Here is a 20,643-nt window from a genome sequence, read left to right as displayed (position 1 = left end):
CAACCGTCGACAGTATCGGCGTCACGAGAAGTCGTGTAGCGTAATTTGGAAAAAAAGTCCACCGCTCCACCTGTCTTCAGATGACGCCGTCAGGGTCGAACCTTGTCGTGGGCCGATGTAGGGCGACTTTGGTTGCGTTGACGGTCGTAGAGGCTGTCGTGCGTTGACATAGAAACATAAAAACATAGAAAATAGGTGCAAGAGTAGGCCATTCGGCCCTTCGAGCCTGCACCGCCATTCGATATGATCATGGCTGATCATCCAACTCAGTATCCCATCTCTGCCTTCTCTCCATACCCCCTGATCCCTTTAGCCACAAGGGCCACATCTAACTCTCTCTTAAATATAGCCAATGAACTGGCCTCTACTACCTACTGTGGCAGAGAATTCCACAGATTCACCACTCTCTGTGTAAAAAATGATTTTCTCATCTCGGTCCTAAAAGACTTCCCTCTTATCCTTAAACTGTGACCCCTAGTTCTGGACTTCCCCAACATCGGGAACAATCTTCCTGCATCTAGCCTGTCCAACCCCTTAAGAATTTTGTAAGTTTCTATAAGAAACATAAAAAACGTCGTGTCGCGACGAATTGGGATGCCGGTTGACGTAGCTTGTCGTAGCTCGACGTCAACTTGGTGGCAGCCGGTCGTAGGGGGTCGGTTTCTCGCCGTCACGCCACGACGGTGACTGTCGCCGAAAAAGTCGCCTAAGTGGGGCAGGCCCTTTAGGAAGTCATGCGGCTGTATAGGACTTTGGTTAGGCTGCATTTCAAGCATCGTGTGCAGTTCCGGTCACCCCAGTACAGGAAGGATGAGGGAGCTTTGGAGAGGATGCAGAGGAGATTTATCAGAAAGATGCTTGAATTAGTGGGCATTAGCAACAAGAAGAGGTTGGACAGCCGGATTGTTTTCTTTGAAATGTTGGAGGTTTGAGGGGAGTCCTGGTGGAAGTATATAACATTTGAGAGGCATAGGTAGTTAGACCACTTTCCCAGAATGGAAATATCAAATACTAGAGAGCATAGCTGTAAGGTGAGAGGAGCAGTTTAAAGGATATGCAGGGCAGGTTTTTTTTAAAGAGGTTGTAAAGAGCCTCAGAGAGCGGTGGAGGCAGGTTCTCTGGATGCTTTCAAGAGAGAGCTAGATAGGGCTCTTAAAAATAGCGGAGTCAGGGGATATGGGGAGAAGGCAGGAACGGGGTACTGATTGGGGATGATCAGCTATGATCACATTGAATGGCCTACTCCTGCACCTATTGTCTATTGTCTATTGAGTACCTGGAACACACTGCTGGGGGTGGTGGTGGAGGCAGATACGATAGTGGCGTTTGAGACCTTGGATAGGCGCAGGGATGTGCAGGGATATGGATTATCTGCGGGCAGAGAAGAGTTGATCTTGGCATCCTGTTTGGCACAGACATTTGTGGGCCAGAGGGCCTGCTCCTGTGCTGTACAGTTCTATTTTCTATGTTTACATTAGATTAATGGTGGTTCTGCCTAGTTACTCTCCTGCTTTCCGTTAGGCACAACTGCAGCTGTGGGCACAACACGCCAAACTTGCAATGCAAGCAGAAACTTGAAATCTGCATCATATGTACAAGCACTTCAGCAGTGCTGTCAAAGCAGAATCTTCGCAATGATGGTGTTTGCTGAATATTGTTGAGGATGGATTTTAACTATTTCTTATTGGAGTCAGAGAGGGAGAGTGAGAGAGCACAGATGATGTCCTTAGGTCCAATACTGACCTTTAAGCACCATTTTTACACTAAACCCACCTGAATCTGTTTTATTCTTCCCATTATCTACTTAGGGTAGTACAGCAGCGGAGTTACTGCTCCACAGTGCCAGAGACCCAGGTTTGATTCTGACTACCGGTGCTGTCTGTGCGGAGTCTGTACGTTCTCCCTGTGATAGCCTGGGTTTTCTTAGCCTGGGTTAGCATTCATAGCAAAAGGATTTGAGTATAGGAGCAGGGAGCTTCTACTGCAGTTGTACAGGGTCTTGGTGAGACCACACCTGGACAGTTTTGGTCTGCTAATCTGAGGAACGACATTCTTGCCATAGAGGGAGTACAGAGAAGGTTCACCAGACTGATTCCTGGGATGTCAGGACTTTCATATGAAGAAAGACTGGAAGACTCGGTTTGTACTCTCCAGAATTTAGAAGATTGAGGGGGGATCTTATAGAAACTTACAAAATTCTTAAGGGGTTGGACAGGCTAGATGCAGGAAGATTGTTCCCGATGTTGGGGAAGTCCAGAACAAGGGGTCACAGTTTAAGGATAAGGGGGAAATCTTTTAGGGACGAGATGAGGAAAACATTTTTCACACAGAGAGTGGTGAATCTCTGGAATTCTCTGCCACAGAAGGTAGTTGAGGCCAGTTCATTGGCTATATTTAAGAGGGAGTTAGATGTGGCCCTTGTGGCTAAAGGGATCAGGGGGTATGGAGAGAAGGCAGGTACAGGATACTGAGTTGGATGATCAGCCATGATCATATTGAATGGCGGTGGGCTCGAAGGGCCGAATGGCCTACTCCTGCACCTATATTCTATGTTTCTATGTTTCTCCAGGTGCTCTGGTTTCCTCCCACATTCCAAAGACGTACAGGTTTATAGGTTGATAGACACAAAGTGCTGGAGTAACTCAACCAATCAGGCATCATCTCTGTTGGTTAATTGGCTTCTGTAATTTGTGTGTCGGATACGAAGCGGGATAATAGAGAACTAGTGTAAGGGTGATCGATGGTCAGCCTGAACAAAGGGCTTGTTTTCATGCTGTGACTAAAACTAAAATTAAAATGACTGCATAAACGTAGTGTAAGTAGCCCATACAAAAGCCTCAGCGCCAGGGCAGTACGTCACAACAGCAATTCTCTATTCTGTGATAAACCTACCACAACCAGGGAACTATCTACCTCACTGGCGACCCTCAGACTATCGTTGCTCGGACTTTGCTGGCTTTTCCTTGCACTAAACGTTATTCCCTTATTATGTAGCTATACACTGTAAATGGCTCGATTGTAAACATGTATTGTCTTTCCGCTGACTGGATTGCTTTTCCCTGTACCCCAGTACATGTGACAATAAACTAAATTGAACTAATAAGCAATAACAGCTGTTTGTTTCGGAGGCAGATACATTCTTCACAATTGCCTTTATTTTGACTTTTTTTAAATCAAAATATAATTTTCATTGAACTTGAATTTTTCATGCAGGTGAATTTGTTTCCTGAAATAGAAGAACAATTTGTTGAAGAGCTGATTACAACACATGAAATCTGGGATTTAAATGTGTAAGCACATCATTGTTGTTTATTTAATTTAGCTTTTTGATTAATGGGCAATGAGGAATTGTGGCACTGCATTTTTAGTCAGTCCTGTTTCTGTTCTGGTAGCTCACCCCCTGAAACATTTCAAATGAGTTGAAAATAGAATCAACAATGCATGGTACAAAGAATAACAAACTGCAAAACTAGAAAACTGTTATTGCAGAGTAATAATTTATCAGCAATGTTGCTTGTCCAAAACTCAGTCGTGAGAAGGATGGGAAGTTTCTGCAACTGCGTTTAATCTTAGACAATTGTGCACAACTCATCCCTTTTCCAAAATTCTGTCGTTCTTGTCGGAGAGCTATTTTTTATATGAAGTTGATATTAAGATGATGAATGACTCCCATTTTTCAGTGTTTCTTTATTTTTTGGTGGAAGCTTCTGGGTTCACTTAGTGATTCTCTGAAATATAATGTTATTCATAACCATCCAAGGAGAGGAAGTGAGCCAAGACTCGCCTATAGTGGGGATGAACACATGAAATAGAAAGATGCCTCAAACAAACAGTACATGGCTTCTGACCATAGCTTTGGTTAGGGATACATAGGATAGCTCAGGAGAACTTTAACAAGGTGAAGATAATATTAACAATATCTGTTTGTGCATTGACTACCTATTATATATTGTGCAAGCAAGAATCAGTCACTAAAAGTTGTGGAATAGAGGGTTCTGTTTTTCTGAAGAAAATAGATAGTTAGTTAGAATGTTATATACATATAAACCTGTGTACCAACATTTCATTCTTGTTTTTCAGCTTGTGCAACCACCTCCTAGAAAATCCTGATTATCCGAAAAAAAGTTTAATTTTCAACCACAGCAGCAGTTTGCTTGAAAGTAACGAAGAGGTAACTGGGCTTATTCTGGCCTATTGATGAGGGATATCTAAGTAGGACACAAGGTGCTGGAGCAACTCAGAGGGTCAGGCAGCAATCTTTTACCCAGAGTAGGGGAATTAAGAACCAGCGGAACCTGGGGGGCAACTTTTTTTATACAAGGGTGGTAGATATATGGAACAAGCTGCTGGAGGAGGTAGTTGAGACAGGTAATGTTTAAAAAACATTTGGCCAGGTAAATGGAAAGAACAGGTTTGGAGGGATATGGTCCAGATGCAGGTGGATGGCAATAGTGTAGATGGGGCATGTGATCGGCATGGGTAAGTTGGTCCAAAAGGCCTGCCTACCAACTCTGTGACGACCAGCGTGGACATTCATAAACATTCTCCCAGATAACTAGTCAACCGCAAATGCTCTTTTCCTCAAAGCAAAGGATATATATGTAATCAGCGTTATGTCTTTTCTGTTAAACAGAAACCCAAGATCGATTTCTTTGACTTTTCGAAACTTGTGCCTGTAAACCAGCAATGCTTCCTTCAGGCTTCAGACCTCCTCATGTCAGATTTCAAAATGCTCAACAGTCAAGACATCAAATGGGCTTTACATGAGCTCAAGGGACACTATGCAATCACCCGCAAGGTTTGTGTTTTCTCAAGTGGCGTGGCATTTCTGTTACGTTTTATAGCTGTCTGTGGCCAATGATGAGCATATCCAAAATGTGTCCTTGTGTCAATTTTATGGATGTGGTGGCTAATTACATTGCAGTCTGCAATTCTTGCACTTAAGAATATATTTATGAAACTTGAAGATGCGTAAAACTGGCACTTAATTTTGCACTAGACACTGCCTGAACCCTTGAGTCATTTGGCAACATTTATTGAGGTAATGGTGAGGATGCATTAGACTGAGTAGAGGTAAACTTGAGTCAAAATGTTCTTGCATTTGCTGGCTTCCATAAATGGGAAAGTGTTTTGTTTCATCCCTAAGTTCTATTTAGATGGGCAGGTGATTGACACTAATCTTATATTTTCCTTGGTTATCACTGTGGGCGGCATGGTGGCACAGCGGTAGAGTTGCTGCCTACAGTGCCAGAGACCCGGGTTCGATCCTAACCACGGGTGCTGTCTGTATGGAGTTTGTCCGTTTTCCCTCTGACCGCCTGGGTTTTCTCTGGGCGCTCAGGTCTCCTACATTCCAAAGACATACAGGATTGTAGGTTGTTTGGCTTCTATAAAATTGTGAATTGCTCCTCAAGTGTGTAGGATAATGCTAGTGTAGGGGGTGATCGGTGTGGAGTCGGTGGGTCGAAGGGCTTGTTTCCATGCTGTATCTGTATCTGAGAATGGAGCAGCTGGGCTTGTACACTCTGGAGTTTAGAAGGACGAGAGGATATCTCATTCAAACATATAAGATTATTAAGGGCTTGGACACGCTAGAGGCAGGAAACGTGTTCCTGATGTTGGGGGAGTCCAGAACCAGGGGCCACAGTTTAAGAATAAGGAGTAAGCCATTTAGAACGGAGACGAGGAAACACTTTTTCTCACAGAGAGTGATGAGTCTGTGGAATTCTCTGTCTCAGAGGGCAGTGGAGGCAGGTTCTCTGGATGCTTTCAAGAGAGAGCTAGATAGGGCTCTTAAAAATAGCGGAGTCAGGGGATATGGGGAGAAGGCAGGAACAGGGTACTGATTGGGAATGATCAGCCATAATCACATTGAATGGCGGTGCTGGCTCGAAGGGCCGAATGGCCTACTCCTGCACCTATTGTCTATTGTTTATCTCTAAGGTCTAAAGTCACTCTTCGCAAAAGCAGCATTAGCACCATGCTGCATATTGTTTTATTTATTGATGAGCACAGTTTTCTTTGTATGACAAGATGGTTTTGTCCTGAGTATAGCAGCTGGTGTTTTAACCATTTTTCCTCCTGCTGTTTATTTTGTAGGCCTTATCAGATGCCATTAAGCAGTGGCAAGAAAACTCACCGCAATCCAGTCAGAAAAAGACCCGACGGAAAGAAATGAGCTCGTCTAATTCAATCAGTTTCAAATTTGAACAGGGTGAGAATTGAAAGCTGCTACAGTGCGAAGTGCCCATGCTGAAAGACCTGCCAATTAAAAATGGATGTGTCTCTCGAATAAGTGAAGTTTAATGTTTTAATGTTGGCTGGTTTAAGTGAATGGAATGGCCCCAATTCTATTTAAATTTCAATAATTTAGAAAATAAATCATTTAATTAACACAAGCGCATTCAGACACAGATGGTATTAATACACTCAATATATTACATACAACACTGCTGAATATAATTTAGTATTTATCGGAAAGTATTAGTATCTTCCAGTAGTTTCTCTAAAATTACCAAAGTTGTTATATTTTTATATTACGTTGTAGCGGAGACTCGCTACAGTCCAGCCAAAAGCCAAGCGGACACAAGTTGTGTGCATGAGACGTGTTTATTCTCTCCGATACAGCTCCCTACTCCTCGAAGGTCACGGGCATTGCCCGGCCTTAAATACCAACTTGGGTACAAACCCCTTGACTAGCGCCTCCCACACCGAGACGCCCCCCTCCAGAGCCGAGGGTTCATTGTGCCCGTGGCTTGCACCAGGTGCCGCCACAACATTACTGAAGTTCTCTCATGGAATGTTGGTGGTCACACTGAAGAATTGCATGCGTTGTTACAAATTATTTATGCTTTTATGTATTCTTCATGGAGATTTTCAAAACTCTTGTATCGGAAAGTCATTGCGGCAACGTTATGTAATAGCCTGACAAGAGTTATCTTGTAGCGAGGGTGATATATCCTTTTATTATGCTTGATAATCCTACTGCTGTTGTGAATTCCATACATTGGAAGATTCAGGGACAGCTTCTTCCCAGTTGTTATCAGGCAAGTGAACCATCCGACCAACAACTAGAGCGCAGTCCTCAACTACTATCTACCTTATTGGAGACCCTCAGACTATCTTTAAACGGACCTTACTGGCTTTATCTTGCACTAAACTTTATTCACGTCATTCCCTTTATCATGTGACTGGACACTGTGGGTGGCTCGATTGTAATCATGTACTGTCCTTTCCGTTGACTGATTAGGATGCAACAAGCTTTTCACCGTACCTCGGTACACGTAACAATAAACTAAACACAGCTCAACTCAACATTGGAAAAATAAAATCTTTCAAGAGCAAAATTGTACCAGAGGTCAGATAGTCTTACCATAATTTTCTCATTTTCTTCCCAGCTGTTATTAGGCATCCTACCAACAACTGGGGTGCGGTTCTGATCTACCATCTACCTCATTGGAGACCCTCGGACTATCTTTAACCGGACTTTACTTGACTTTAGCTTGCACTAAACGTTACTCCCTTTATTCTGTATTTGTACACTGTGGACAACTTGATTGTAATCATGTATTGTCTTTATGCTGACTGGATAGCACGCAACAAATAAGCTTTTCACTGTACCTCAGCGCGCCTGGCAATATACTAAACCAAACTAAAATCATTCCACTTTTGGTTTATTACTACTGACTTTGAATATCTTAAAACATCTCAAGCCTTCATTTTGTGTGCCTCAAATTCATTTAAATGTGACGGGTTCTCTTTGTGAGAAGGAAAATAAGAAGTAGCATTTATCGGCCTCTCTTTCTTGCTTGTGTTTTTCCAAGGTGCCTTTAAAATAGAGAGACAGATGCGCTTTCTGGAAAACAAAAGACGACACTGGAGATCGTATGATCAGGATGGCCTTCATCCACTAGTACGGCAAGAACTGGAGTTCTTCCATCAGAAGATGAAGGAAATGGAAGAGGTAATTGATATTTTTTATCAGGAAAACATAAGCTGGTGAAGGGCATTGGATTGTGCGTGTCAAATTAATGCTCTGAAAGTTCATGTCGTGTGGCCTAGCCTAAAATCTGGAGGACTTTTGTTTTCCCTGGAAACATGTCCAATCATTGCGCTATTCATATGAAGACGGCTATTTTATTCCTTGGAGCACAGGAAGTTGAGGGGGTTATCTTATGGAGGTTTATAAAGTATGAGGTGAATGTACAGTCTTTTTTTCCCCTGGTAGGGGAATCAAGAACCTGAGGACTCAGGTTTGAGGTGAGAGGGGCAAGATTTAATAGCACCGTAGGGGGCAACATTTTCACTTTGAGGGTTGTGTTTATTTGGAAGGAGCTGACAGAGGAGATACAGTGGCTTGCAAAAGTATTCATACCCCTTGAACTTTTCCACATTTTGTCACGTTACAACCACAAACGTAAATGTATTTTATTGGGATTTTATGTGATAGACCAACACAAAGTGGCGCATAATTGTGAAGTGGAAGGAAAATGATACATGGTTTTCAAATTGTTTTACAAATAAAAAACTGAAAAATGTGGCGTGCAAAAGTATTCAGCCCCCTTTACTCTGATACCCCTAAATAAAATCCAATGCAACCAATTGCCTTCAGAAGTCACCTAATTAGTAAATAGAGTCCACTTGTGTGTAATCTAATCTCAGTATAAATACAGCTGTTCTGTGAAGGCCTCAGAGGTTTGTTAGAGAATATTAGTGTACAAACAGCATCATGAAGCCCATGGAACACACCAGACAGGTCAGAGATAAAGTTGTGGAGAAGTTTAAAGCAGGGTTAGGTTATAAAAAAATATCCCACGCTTTGAACATCTCACGGAGCACTGTTCAATCCATCATCCGAAAATGGAAAGAGTATGGCACAACTGCAAACCTACCAAGACATGGCCGTCCACCTAAACTGACAGGCCGGGCAAGGAGAGCATTGATCAGAGAAGCAGCCAAGAGGCCCATGGTAACTCTGGAGGAGCTGCAGAGATCCACAGCTCAGGTGGGAGAATCTGTCCACAGGACAACTATTAGTCGTGCACTCCACAAATCGGGCCTTTATGGGAGAGTGGCAAGAAGAAATCCATTGTTGAAAAAAAGCCATAAGAAGTCCCGTTTGCAGTTTGCCACAAGCCATGTGGGGGACACAGCAAACATGTGGAGGAAGGTGCTCTGTTCAGATGAGATCAAAATTGAAGTTTTTGGCCTAAATGCAAAACGCTATGTGTGGCGGAAAGCTAACACTGCACATCACCCTGAACACACCATCCCCACTGTGAAACATGGTGGTGGCAGCATCATGCTCTGGGGATGCTTTTCTTCAGCAGGGACAGGGAAGCTGGTCAGAGTTGATGGGAAGATGGATGGAGCCAAATACAGGGCAATCTTGGAAGAAAACCTGTTAGAGTCTGCAAAAGACTTGAGACTGGGGCGGAGGTTCACCTTCCAGCAGGACAACGACCCTAAACATACAGCCAGAGCTACAATGGAATGGTTTAGATCAAAGCATATTCATGTGTTAGAATGGCCCAGTCAAAGTCCAGACCTAAATCCAATGAGCTATTTTGCAAAGAAGAATGGGCAAAAATTTCAGTCTCTAGATGTGCAAAGCTGGTAGAGACATACCCCAAAAGACTTGCAGCTGTAATTGCAGCGAAAGGTGATTCTACAAAGTATTGACTCAGGGGGGCTGAATACTTTTGCACGCCACACTTTTCAGTTTTTTATTTGTAAAAAAATTTGAAAACCATGTATCATTTTCCTTCCACTTCACAATTATGCACCACTTTGTGTTGGTCTATCACAAAAAATCCCAATAAAATACATTTACGTTTGTGGTTGTAATGTGACAAAATGTGGAAAAGTTCAAGGGGTATGAAAACTTTTGCAAGCCACTGTAGCTGAAGCAGATACTATTACAGTATTTAAAAGACTCTTGGACAGACACATGGATAAGAAATGTTTATGGACAAAACGCAGGCAAGTGGGACTAACTTAGATGGGCATTTTGTTCACCATGGTCGAGTTGTGCTAAGGGCCTGTTTCCATGCTGTATGATGCTGACTCGATGATAATTGCCTCCATTATCAGTGACAAAGAAGTTCTTTAACTGTCCTGTTTTTTATTATGCGTCTTTCCTGTTTAATAATTAAATTCATTGCATCACTTCAATTTTCCTTCAGTCCATATGTCTCATTGAAACTGCATCATCTTTGAAACACATGTATCAGTTATATTTTTGTGTACTTTCTCGGTCACCTCTTGTTGAATAATGGTGGTGGGGCTTTAACACCATCATAGTTCAACATAAGCAGCATTGAGATGTTCTATCCACATTGGTTGAGCATTAACTGAAAATAGATTGGCATGGCTCGGTATTCTGATTATTTGACAGCAATCATTCTTTTCCTTTAATTACCCATTCCACATTCAATCTCCCAATTCCTCCCCATCCATTTTATTCATGTTTTGCTTTGTATTGTATATTTTTTCACCAGATTTTACGTATATCTCTCATGGCATCAGTTTTATGAAACCCGAGGGGTGCAGAATTGAGGAACATGATTGAATATGAAAAACAGTGAAGGATTTACAGAAGAGTGAGATTTTTCCAAAGATGGAAAAATAACTTTTTTTGAACAGTATACACATAATCAAAATGTCATTACCCGTTGTCCTTGGCGAAATAAGTATGCTGAGTTTCTCTTGTTTTATGAAGAAATCGCAATGGATAATGCAGGATTGCAATTAATCTTATCGGCATAGCAGGATATGACTTTTTCATGAAGCATTAGAAGCAGAGAATATTGGAATGTGAAGTAGTTTGTGACTCACTGCTGGATTCTTATTTATAAATCTATTTCTGTTTCAGTATGCAGATTTTCAATTTGCTATGCAAATGAATGAAGAACAGTATCAGAAGGCAAGTATAAATTGTTTGACTATTCAAGACGGCTTTCTTGTTTATAATCTCCAGCTTTAGAGTGGCTCCAAACTTCATGAATCATTTATAAGCAGCCTTGCTTTCCAAAGTGGTCATGCTGGGAACCATCAGAATGTTCAATTTGTGCGTCTAAAAGCGCTGATGCATCTCCTCGGAAGCGAGCAGTTTAAATAGTTGAGTTCTGCCCTTTTGGATTCCACTTTGAACGAAGGCATGTGAAGAATCATTCAAGCATTGGATTATGGCTTGAAATGCTGTAATTAAATGCTTACCTTTTGAGCAAAGCAAACGCCCAAGGATACTACACATTCAAAGAAGATACTTGGAGAAATAATAAGCTTGATGTGTCTAATAGAACCTGTTGTCAGGGAAGGGGGGATTGATAAATTTCTTGCAGAACTGATGAAAGCTGAGGATGTAAGCACAGCAAGAGAGTATTCTTTTTCATTGAAGCACTTAAAGAAAGCTCAGTTAATTTCCTCTCCTGGCTACAGCAATGGGGATTTGAACAAGATGTGGGACTGTCCATTCTCAATTCAGGTGCTGATCACACTGGGGTGTATTCTTGGCACTTTAGTTTTTTTTATTTGTAGCATTTCAAAGTTTTAAAATTATTTGTACAAAGGAATACAGTTTAACGCAGATAAGCGTGAAGTGCTGTATTTTGGGAAATCTAACCAAGGCAGGACGTGACAGTGTTTAAGAAGGAACTGCAGATGCTGGAAAATCAAAGGTAGACAAAAGTGCTGGAGAAACTCAGTGGGTGCAGCAGCATCTAAGGAGCGAAGGAAATAGGCAATGTTTCCGACCAGGATGCATCACCTATGGTCAGTCATGACCGAGAGGGGCCTACTACTATGGGCTTTATCAGTGAGGAGATTGAGTATAGACGTTGGGACGTTATGTTACATTTGTACAAGACATTGGCAAGACCACATTTGGAGTATTGTGTTCAGTTTTAGTCACCTCGCTAGAGGAAGGTTTTCATTAAACTTGAAAGAGTGCAGGGAAGATTTACGAGGATGTTGCCAGGTCTCGAGGGCCTGAACTATAGGGATACGCTCGGATTTTATTCCTTTAAGTGCAGGAGGCTGAGGGCTGATCTTATTGAGGTGTATAAAGTGATGAGGAGAGATGATAGGGTGAGTGCATCTAGGCTTTGTCCCACAGAAGGGGAATCAAGTTGGCGAAAGTGATATATGGAACATACAGCATCATATGCGCTAGAATACAACAAGTGAGGGTTTGTGTATCAAATCATGAGGGAGATTGGTAAGGTGAATGAACAGTGTCTTTTACCTCGGGCAGGGGAATCGAGAACCAAAGGACATAGGTTTAAAGTGAGAGGAATAAGATTTAATACAATCCCAAGGGGCATCTTATTCACTGAGAGTGGTGGATATGAGCTGCCAGAGGAGGCATTTGAAGCAGGTACAATAATATTTAAAATACACCTGTACAGGTACTTGGAGAGGAAAGGTTTAAGGGGATATGGGCTAAATGCTGGCAAATGTGACCAGCTAAGTTTGGGCATCTTGATCAGTGTGGATGAGTGTAGACTTACAGCACAAATCAGGTCCTTCAGCCCACAAAGTCTGCGCCGAACAATGACGCCACGTACGCTAACACTATCCTACACACACTAGGGACAATTTACAATTTTACCAAAGCCACTTAACCAACAAACCTAGATGTCTTTGGAGTGTGGGAGGAAACCAGAGCACCCAGAGAAAGCCAACGCGGTGACGGGGAGAACGTACAAACTCCGTACAGACAGCACCCATAGTCAGGATCAAGCCGGGGTTTCTGGTGCTGTAAGGCAGCAACTCTACCGTGGTGCCACAGTGCCAACAGTTGAAGCACCAGTTTCAGTGCTGTATGTTTCTATGACTCTAAAATGTCTGGGCAGTTAAGACTCAAATGCACAGAAGACATAGTTTGATTGAAGCAGGAATGAAAGGAATAGAGTATTCCATTGTTTTCCATCTACTTTCTTCTTTCCTTTTCTTCTTCCCGCCCTCTCCCCCCCACCCTCACATCAGTCTGAAGAAGGGTTTCGACCCGAAACGTTTCCTATGTCCTTCGCTCCATAGATGCTGCCTCACCCGCTGAGTTTCTCCAGCATTTTTGTCTACCAGAGTATTCCCTTGGTTGGCTTCAAGTCAATTTAGAAACGTATCTACACTTGGAAAATCAGGAGATTTATTGAAGGCCCAAAATGGGAACTGCTTAACAATTCAAGCCATAACTATCAGAGAGCTGCAGACTACCTCAATGGTAGTGGTTACATAGAAAATAGATGCAGGAGTAGGCCATTCGAACCTTCGAGTCGGCACCGCCATTCAATATGATCATGGCTGATCATCCAAAATCAGTAGTACCCCGTTTCAGCTTTCTCCCCATATCCCTTGGTTCCATTAGCACTAAGAGCTAAAACTAACTCTCTCTTGTATACATCCAGTGAATTGGCCTCCACTGCCTACTGTGGCAGAGAATTCCACAGATTCACAACTCTCTGCGTGAAAAAGATTTTCCTCATCTCAGTCCTACCCCTTATTCTTAAACTGTGACCCTTGGTTCTGGACTCCCCCAACATCGGGAACATCTTTCCTGCATCTAGCGTGTCCAATCCCTTAAGACTTTGTCTCCACTCTCCTCCATGGTTGCTTTTAATCTACTGGTGTCTGAGGTGAGTACTTGTGAGCAAACATTGCCACTTCTGGGTCTCCAGTGTTTAAAAAAAAAAAAAGCTTTTTGTTTAAAATTGTTTCCTGATTTTTCTTCAAGTGTATATTGCATCCTTGGAGTAGAACTGCAGCTCTCAAGTTTTTTTCCATTGTTAGAAACATAGAAACATAGAAAATAGGTGCAGGAGTAGGCCATTCGGCCCTTCGAGCCTGCACGGCCATTCAATATGATCATGGCTGATCATCCAACTCAGTATCATGTACCTGCCTACTCTCCATACCCCCTGATCCCTTTAACCACAAGGGCCACGTCTAACTCCCTCTTAAATATAGCCAATGAACTAGCCTCAACTACCTTCTGTGGCAGAGAATTCCAGAGATTCACCACTCTCTGTGTGAAAAATGTTTTTCTAAGCATTATGATTCTTAGACGGGTCTAAAGAAGGGTCTCGACCCGAAACGTCGCCTATTCCTTCACTCCATAGATGCTGCCTCACCCGCTGAGTTTCTCCAGCATTTTTTGTCGTCTTATGATTCGTCGACTTGTGCTTTATGATGATTTAATGTTGCTGGATTATTCAGAGATTATTTGTAAAATATCCTGTATTCCATTCTTGTATTAATTTGGATGCATTTTGATCTTGGAGAAATGTAGGACTCTCGCGTATATTAAAATAAAACCCTGTAATAAATTCACGTGTGTTGCCTGCAGGATGGACAGCTGATTGAATGTGGCTGCTGTTATGGAGAATTTGCCTTTGAGGAGTTGACACAATGCAGTGACGGTCATCTCTTTTGTAAAGAATGCCTCGTGAGGTATGCGCAGGAAGCTGTGTTTGGAGCTGGCCAGGTATGAGCTGATTTTTACGATGCCTTTTAAACATTTAAAAAAAAAAGTTGATAACTCCAATGGCAAGGATGTCAATTTTAACAGGAGGAGGCCATCCTCATATCTGAGCTTGCACCACCTCTCATTAAGGGCATTGTCTGATCTTCTATCTCGTAGACAGATTCAAAATAATGGTGTTATTTGAAGGGTTGTGATGGTGTATCAGAGATCAAAACCCCTCTCAACCAAAGAAGTATTGAAAAATATATCTTACTCATTCACTGCCCAATGATCTCAATTCAAATTTGGTCCTTTTAGAATTTGAGTAATCAGTTTGGATTATTGTAATGATGTAATGAGTAATGAGCGAAAAAAAGGCACAAGGTGCTGAGGTAACTTCAGGCTGGAGAAGGGTCCTGTCCTGAAATGTCACCTATCCATGTTCCCCAGAGATGCTGGCTGACTGCTGAGTTACTCCAGTACTTTGTGGCTTTTTTGGTAAGCCAGTATCTACAGTTCCTTATGTCTACATGAACTGCAGGGGAACTGTTGTAACTTTGTCAGCACCATTGATGTGGCGACTTTTTGCATACCTTCGGTGTGCAAGCAAAGAATCTCACTGTGCCTGGCCACGTGGCAACAAAGTGTTCCGTGCAAATGGGAACAAATATAAACTTGGAACATTTGATGATCAGTGTGTGATGGCCAAATTTCGATGATCATTGTGTCAATGTCAATCTTTCCTTTCTTTGCAGTCCCAGCTGAGCTGCATGGATAGTTGCTGTACATGCACGTTCCTCAATGGTGAGCTGGAGAAGGTATTGCCAGAGAACATACTATGCAAATACTACGAACGTCAAGCAGAGGAGGCGGTTGCTACGGCCTGTGCTGATGAACTTGTCCGGTTGGTGTCTGATGATGCTTCTATTATATTCAAGAGTTAGAACTGGGAATGTAACATGTCTGCCTGATGTCTTGATATTCATTTAATATGAAGAATGGGAAAGTTCCATTTCTTCCATGACTCGAGATATCGTGATTTAGAGGCAATGAAGTGTGGTCACTGCACTGCAGGAAATGTGACGATCAATTTGTGCATAGCCTGCTCTCGCAAACGTGATAAATGATAGGATCGGTTTTAATGATGCTGCTATTTGATGGATAACTATCACAGGACAGTTTTGCTTGTCTTTGGGATAATGGCAATGGATTTTCTGTGTTGGAATAAACAAGGTCATGATAACACAAGGGTTCCCAACCTCGGTGAATTTACCCCCAGGGGGTAAGTTTCGCCTACCCAGGGGTTCCATTTGTTGATTCTGGATTTGCTCATATTTTTTCTCATTGACTGATATACTAGTTGACTGATGTACCATTTTCTCATTGACTGGTTCTGGTATACCGGTATCTGTTCATCATTAGTTGTTCATAAATAAGTGAAATAACATTGTTATGTGCTATTAAAGTTGCCGGGAGTAAACGGGATGAAAAAGGTTGGGAACCTCTGGTTTAACATTTCATCAGAAAGATGCTGCCTCCCTCTGCCTAGATTTTTGTTTTTTAATTTCTGCTATGAGCTTTGACTCCAAAACCTCTTGACCCCAACTAGCACGCTATCTGTGGAGTGAAAGAATAATCTGCACGTTAGAACTTTTGCAAATCATTATTGTCTCAAACTGCAAACGAGGACGGCCAGATAGGTTAGTGCGCAGGTTTGCTTGGGAAATGTTTCTCTGAAAGCCCTCATTTCCAAAAAGGGGATCAAGTCTATCTGGAATCACAGTGCTGTCAGAAATATAAATGGAACTTGCCCTTGATTATGTGCTCTCTGTTATTGTAGTCGATGTTCAGATGAGATGCCTCTCATTTGTATCTGAGTTATGCACTTAAAGATACAAACCTACATGTTTGCTGGAGTGCCATCTTAATATCAGTCACATCTTCGATTAGCACCAGGCGTTTTGTTTTTAGATCTTGATTCTCTAATATGTTACAGAGTCCAATGTCTAGCTTTATCTACCCTCTGATTAGGTTATTATCTTTAGACTAGAGCAATTGGTGTTTGCAGGAAATTAAAAAAAAACACAATTGAAAAACAAATTGTGCAAATTATGCACACATCTCATATTCTCTTATGAATGTTCCATAGTAATAAGACTCTGATTTCCATGAAGGGAGATTGGCAGACAAACTGACCTGCAATGTTGAAAGTGCACTAAAGGGATTTGTAGGAAAATAACTGCCGATGCTGGTTTATACTGAAGATAGACAGAAAAAGAAGGGTTCGACCCGAAATGTCACCTGGTCTTTTTCTTCAGAGATGCTGCCTGACCTGCTGCGTTACTCTAGCATTTTTCTGCACTAAAGGGATGTTGCATGGCATGAATTTAACAGTTTTAGCCATAGACCTGGTAAATATGCTACTGATTGTTTGCTACGGAAAAGACAGCAGGTGCAGGACTGAGTCTGATGGGGTCATAGTGCAGAGGATGGAGGGGTAGGGGTTGGCGGCTGGAAGGAGTAAGGTCATGGCCAGAGACTGAAGCCAGGGAATAGCAGGTGGAAATGACTGTGCCCGTGGATTGGAGTGGAATTAGTATGTGCGGGTAGATATCCCAGCCACACACACACGCGCGCGCACACACACACAGACACACACACGCACATGCACACGCACACACACACGCACACACACACACACACACACACACGCGCACACACACACAGAAACGCATACACACACAGACACACACACACGCACACGCACACGCACACGCACACGCACACACACACACACACACACACACACACACACACACACACACACACACACACACACACACGGTGTCTGAGGTAAGAGCCTTGGGAATATCTCAAGATTGTTAACTGGGTGGGATGGTGTCAGGGTGGAGGATGAAGCCAGTGTCCAGAGACTGGGGCATGGGACTGTGTCACGGTTAAAATTAATGAAATCCATCTGTACTGTTTTTAATTTATTGCTTTCTGACAACGTTCCAGGTGCCCATTTTGCAACTTCCCAGCACTATTGGACAAAGAAATAAATATGTTCAGCTGCCCCAATCCTCGCTGTCGAAAGGTAAGAACTCAAGTTTCTTCATTTTAAAACCAAGTCCTTTTCCATTCGTGTGCAGGAAGGAACTGCAGATGCTGCTTTACACTGAACATAGACACAAAATGCTGGAGTAACTCAGTGGGTTAGACAGCATCTCTGGAAAACAGGAACAGGTGACGTTTCGGGTTGACTTCTTCTGGCTGATGCAGACAGGTAGGAAGAAGGGTCTCAACCTGAAATGTCACCTATTCCTTTTCTCCTGAGATGCTGCCTGTCTCGCTAAGTTACTCCAGCATTTTGTGTCTACCCTCCATTCATACCTTGAATGCTTTCAGTCTAGTTTTTTTCCATTCTTAGCCAGGCAGAACTCCATGCATTCTTGAGTTTGTGTGGAGTCAAATACAATAATAATTTCATGCCTTGAAAGTGTTAGAGATTGAATGTCATATTAAGGTTGGATTAGGTAAAAAATGAGAAACGGAGAGTAAGAAGTTCTGTTGCTTCTATGCCTTTTTCTTCAAGAAGGATTCTTTAAAAGCTAAATTTGCTCATCTGCCAAACTGAGATTGTTTCAAACTCAATTGTACACTCGCAGCTATTTGATTGCTCTTTTTGTTCCATTGTTAAACCCTTCGTATGTTCACCTTTCAAGTATATAATTGCTCCTCACGGTCACACTTGTTTCCTCCGTTAATGTTGCTGTATAATTTCCCTCGCCATTTAAAACAAACCCACTTCTGGCCAGCCTTCATTTGATCAATTCCCCCACTCTGATACCGATTTTAATGTATTTCCAAAGCTAGCTATTTTTGTTGGTCAATTCATCTTCAGAAGTTGTAAATATCAGTCCCTGAAATGTCCACTAGATGGCGTCGTAGGACAGCGTATTGATGCAACGAATCACATGTAGAAATTAAAAACTCTGTGGTGAAAGAGTTGGTGAGGTTGATAGTAGTCATCAGTCTGAAGAAGGGTTTCGGCCCGAAACGTTGCCTATTTCCTACGCTCCATAGATGCTGCTGCACCCGCTGAGTTTCTCCAGCAATTTTGTGTACCTTCGATCTTCCAGCATCTGCAGTTCCTTCTTGAACACTAAGTTTTATAATATCTGCCTGCATTTTACTTCAATGCGCTGACTGCCATTTTGGATTGCATCCACTTGAACGTTGTAAATGATCACAGACATTTTTAATGTAACATTTGTGACTATTTATTTATTTTCTGAATGGTCACGTTGATGGGGACACGGCTACTTTGCCTTATGAGAACTTTATAAATTTCATTTACTTCATCTTCACTTCACACTGGATGAGCGTTCCATTAGATTAAACAAGAGCGTGGTGAAGTAGCGATTTGTGTACATCATTTTCACATGAATTTGCTGTTTAATCTCTCGGGAAATATTTACAGAGCAAATTGGCTGAAGAGCTGTTCTTTTCGGATATAGTTGGTAGAAAAGGAGATGAGATTCTATATGAATTGCTTTTCAGATTATTCGGAGAAGATTAGAAATAAGTGTCATTTATATTGCTTAATGGCGCCAAAATGTTCACAGCTCTTTGCAGGGGTGTGGGAAACCTCTTGCACAATTGTGGCTAACCTTCAAATGAGCACTTTTTCGACATTAAGTGACATTAGTTTATCCACTTTATTTTTCTAATATCTCATCCCTCATTCCCAAGTTCACTGTCTCCTTGGAGGGAAACCTTAACCCAGGAGTTTTGTTTTTGCTGAGGGCCATGCACATATTGTATTTTAGGGCAGGCTGCAAATTGAAGTCAGTCTGAAAGCCTTTAAAAGGCTCTTACAGATCCAACACAATCTACAAAGCACAATGTGTAACTGGAAAGCTAATCACGAGAAGTTGGTAATGACCTGCAGCCAAATGCCTAACTTGTAAGGCAGCTTCTATAGAAACAATGGGAACTTATGGCCAAGATCAATGTGCTAAAGGCCAGCAAAGTCTTAGAATCTGAGGAATTGGATTATCAAAGAAAAAATTGAGTATCGAGCCTTTGTAGTTGTAGTAAAAATTTGCAGTCTACTTTAATAGGGAACCGTTTCTATAAATGTCTCAGACCAGTGTCTTCAATATTGGGCACCGTATATTAAAATGGAGTACTGAAACCTCAATGGGGCCACATGATTAGACCTGACTGTACTGTGTGACATGAAAGTTTTAAAATAAGTTAATTGTGTTACAGGTTTGTACCTCACAATGCTTTGTGTAATGTGAAAATGTCAATTGACTATTCCATGGCATTTTTGTTGGCTGAGATGCAGATCCGTTTTTTGTCACTGTTATGCTTTAAGTTGTCCAAGATGATTCCCTGTGCGAATGTATTCGATTTGAAACTTGCTATAAATGTACTTGTCAAGAGTTTACAAGTACAGGTCCACCACCGATTTTCCGGTACCCTAGGTGCCAGAGCCTTTCTGGATTATCCGGTTTGCTGGACCAACAGAGGTCACTGTCTCTGAGAAGAGTCCACCGATACTGGGACAGTCCGCTTAGGAGGAGCTGAGGTACCAGCTGTTCAAGTTGTATTAAAACAGAGTCAAAGTCAACTTGAACTACAAGTTCTTTAATAAGTATATGCACAGAGGGAACACATTATCTCTGGACTCAAGGACTAACTAACAGGCTAACGTGTCATTATATGTCAGCCAATAGACAATAGGTGCAGGAGTAGGTCATTCGGCCCTTCGAGCCAGCACTGCCATTCAATGTGATCATGGCTGATCATCCCCAATCAGTACCCGGTTCCTGCCTTCTCCCCATATCCCCTGACTCCGCTATCTTTAAGAGCCCTATCTAGCTCTCTCTTGAAAGTATACAGAGAACCGGCCTCCACCGCCCTGTGAGGCAGAAAATTCCACAGACTCACAACTCTCTGTGTTTGATATATAGAAAACCCAGACTGAATGTACATTGAACGCAGACACGATCAAATCAGCTAATGCGATTAATCTACACCAGCCCGCAAAGTCGGCCTTGGTATTTGGCCATGGGAACGGGTCTGCCGGCTCTGGCCAGGCTGCAGTTCCAGAACCCCAGCTGCAAGGGGCAATCCAGCACGGAGGTCCCGATAGGCCGCCTCGTACAGTC

At 42.3% G+C, this 20,643-nt stretch overlaps 1 protein-coding gene across 2 annotated transcripts in view; it reads left to right on the top strand.

Moving 5' to 3' along the window:
- rnf216 (ring finger protein 216) overlaps nt 1–20,643 on the top strand; it is a 120,724-nt gene that overhangs the window by 25,693 nt on the left and 74,388 nt on the right. For both annotated transcript variants that reach the window (XM_033041104.1, XM_033041105.1), the window contains 9 exons: nt 3,214–3,290; nt 4,081–4,171; nt 4,634–4,798; nt 6,100–6,214; nt 7,824–7,963; nt 10,874–10,924; nt 14,345–14,482; nt 15,217–15,365; nt 17,480–17,558. In XM_033041104.1, the coding sequence (XP_032896995.1) occupies nt 3,214–3,290; nt 4,081–4,171; nt 4,634–4,798; nt 6,100–6,214; nt 7,824–7,963; nt 10,874–10,924; nt 14,345–14,482; nt 15,217–15,365; nt 17,480–17,558 (1,005 nt within the window). The remainder of the gene's footprint in view (nt 1–3,213; nt 3,291–4,080; nt 4,172–4,633; nt 4,799–6,099; nt 6,215–7,823; nt 7,964–10,873; nt 10,925–14,344; nt 14,483–15,216; nt 15,366–17,479; nt 17,559–20,643) is intronic.

The sequence above is a fragment of the Amblyraja radiata genome, chromosome 22, assembly GCF_010909765.2.
Source record: "Amblyraja radiata isolate CabotCenter1 chromosome 22, sAmbRad1.1.pri, whole genome shotgun sequence".
NCBI classification, from domain to species: domain Eukaryota; kingdom Metazoa; phylum Chordata; class Chondrichthyes; order Rajiformes; family Rajidae; genus Amblyraja; species Amblyraja radiata.
Note: the sequence above shows the minus strand (reverse complement) of the source record. Positions and strands in the feature narration are given on the sequence as shown.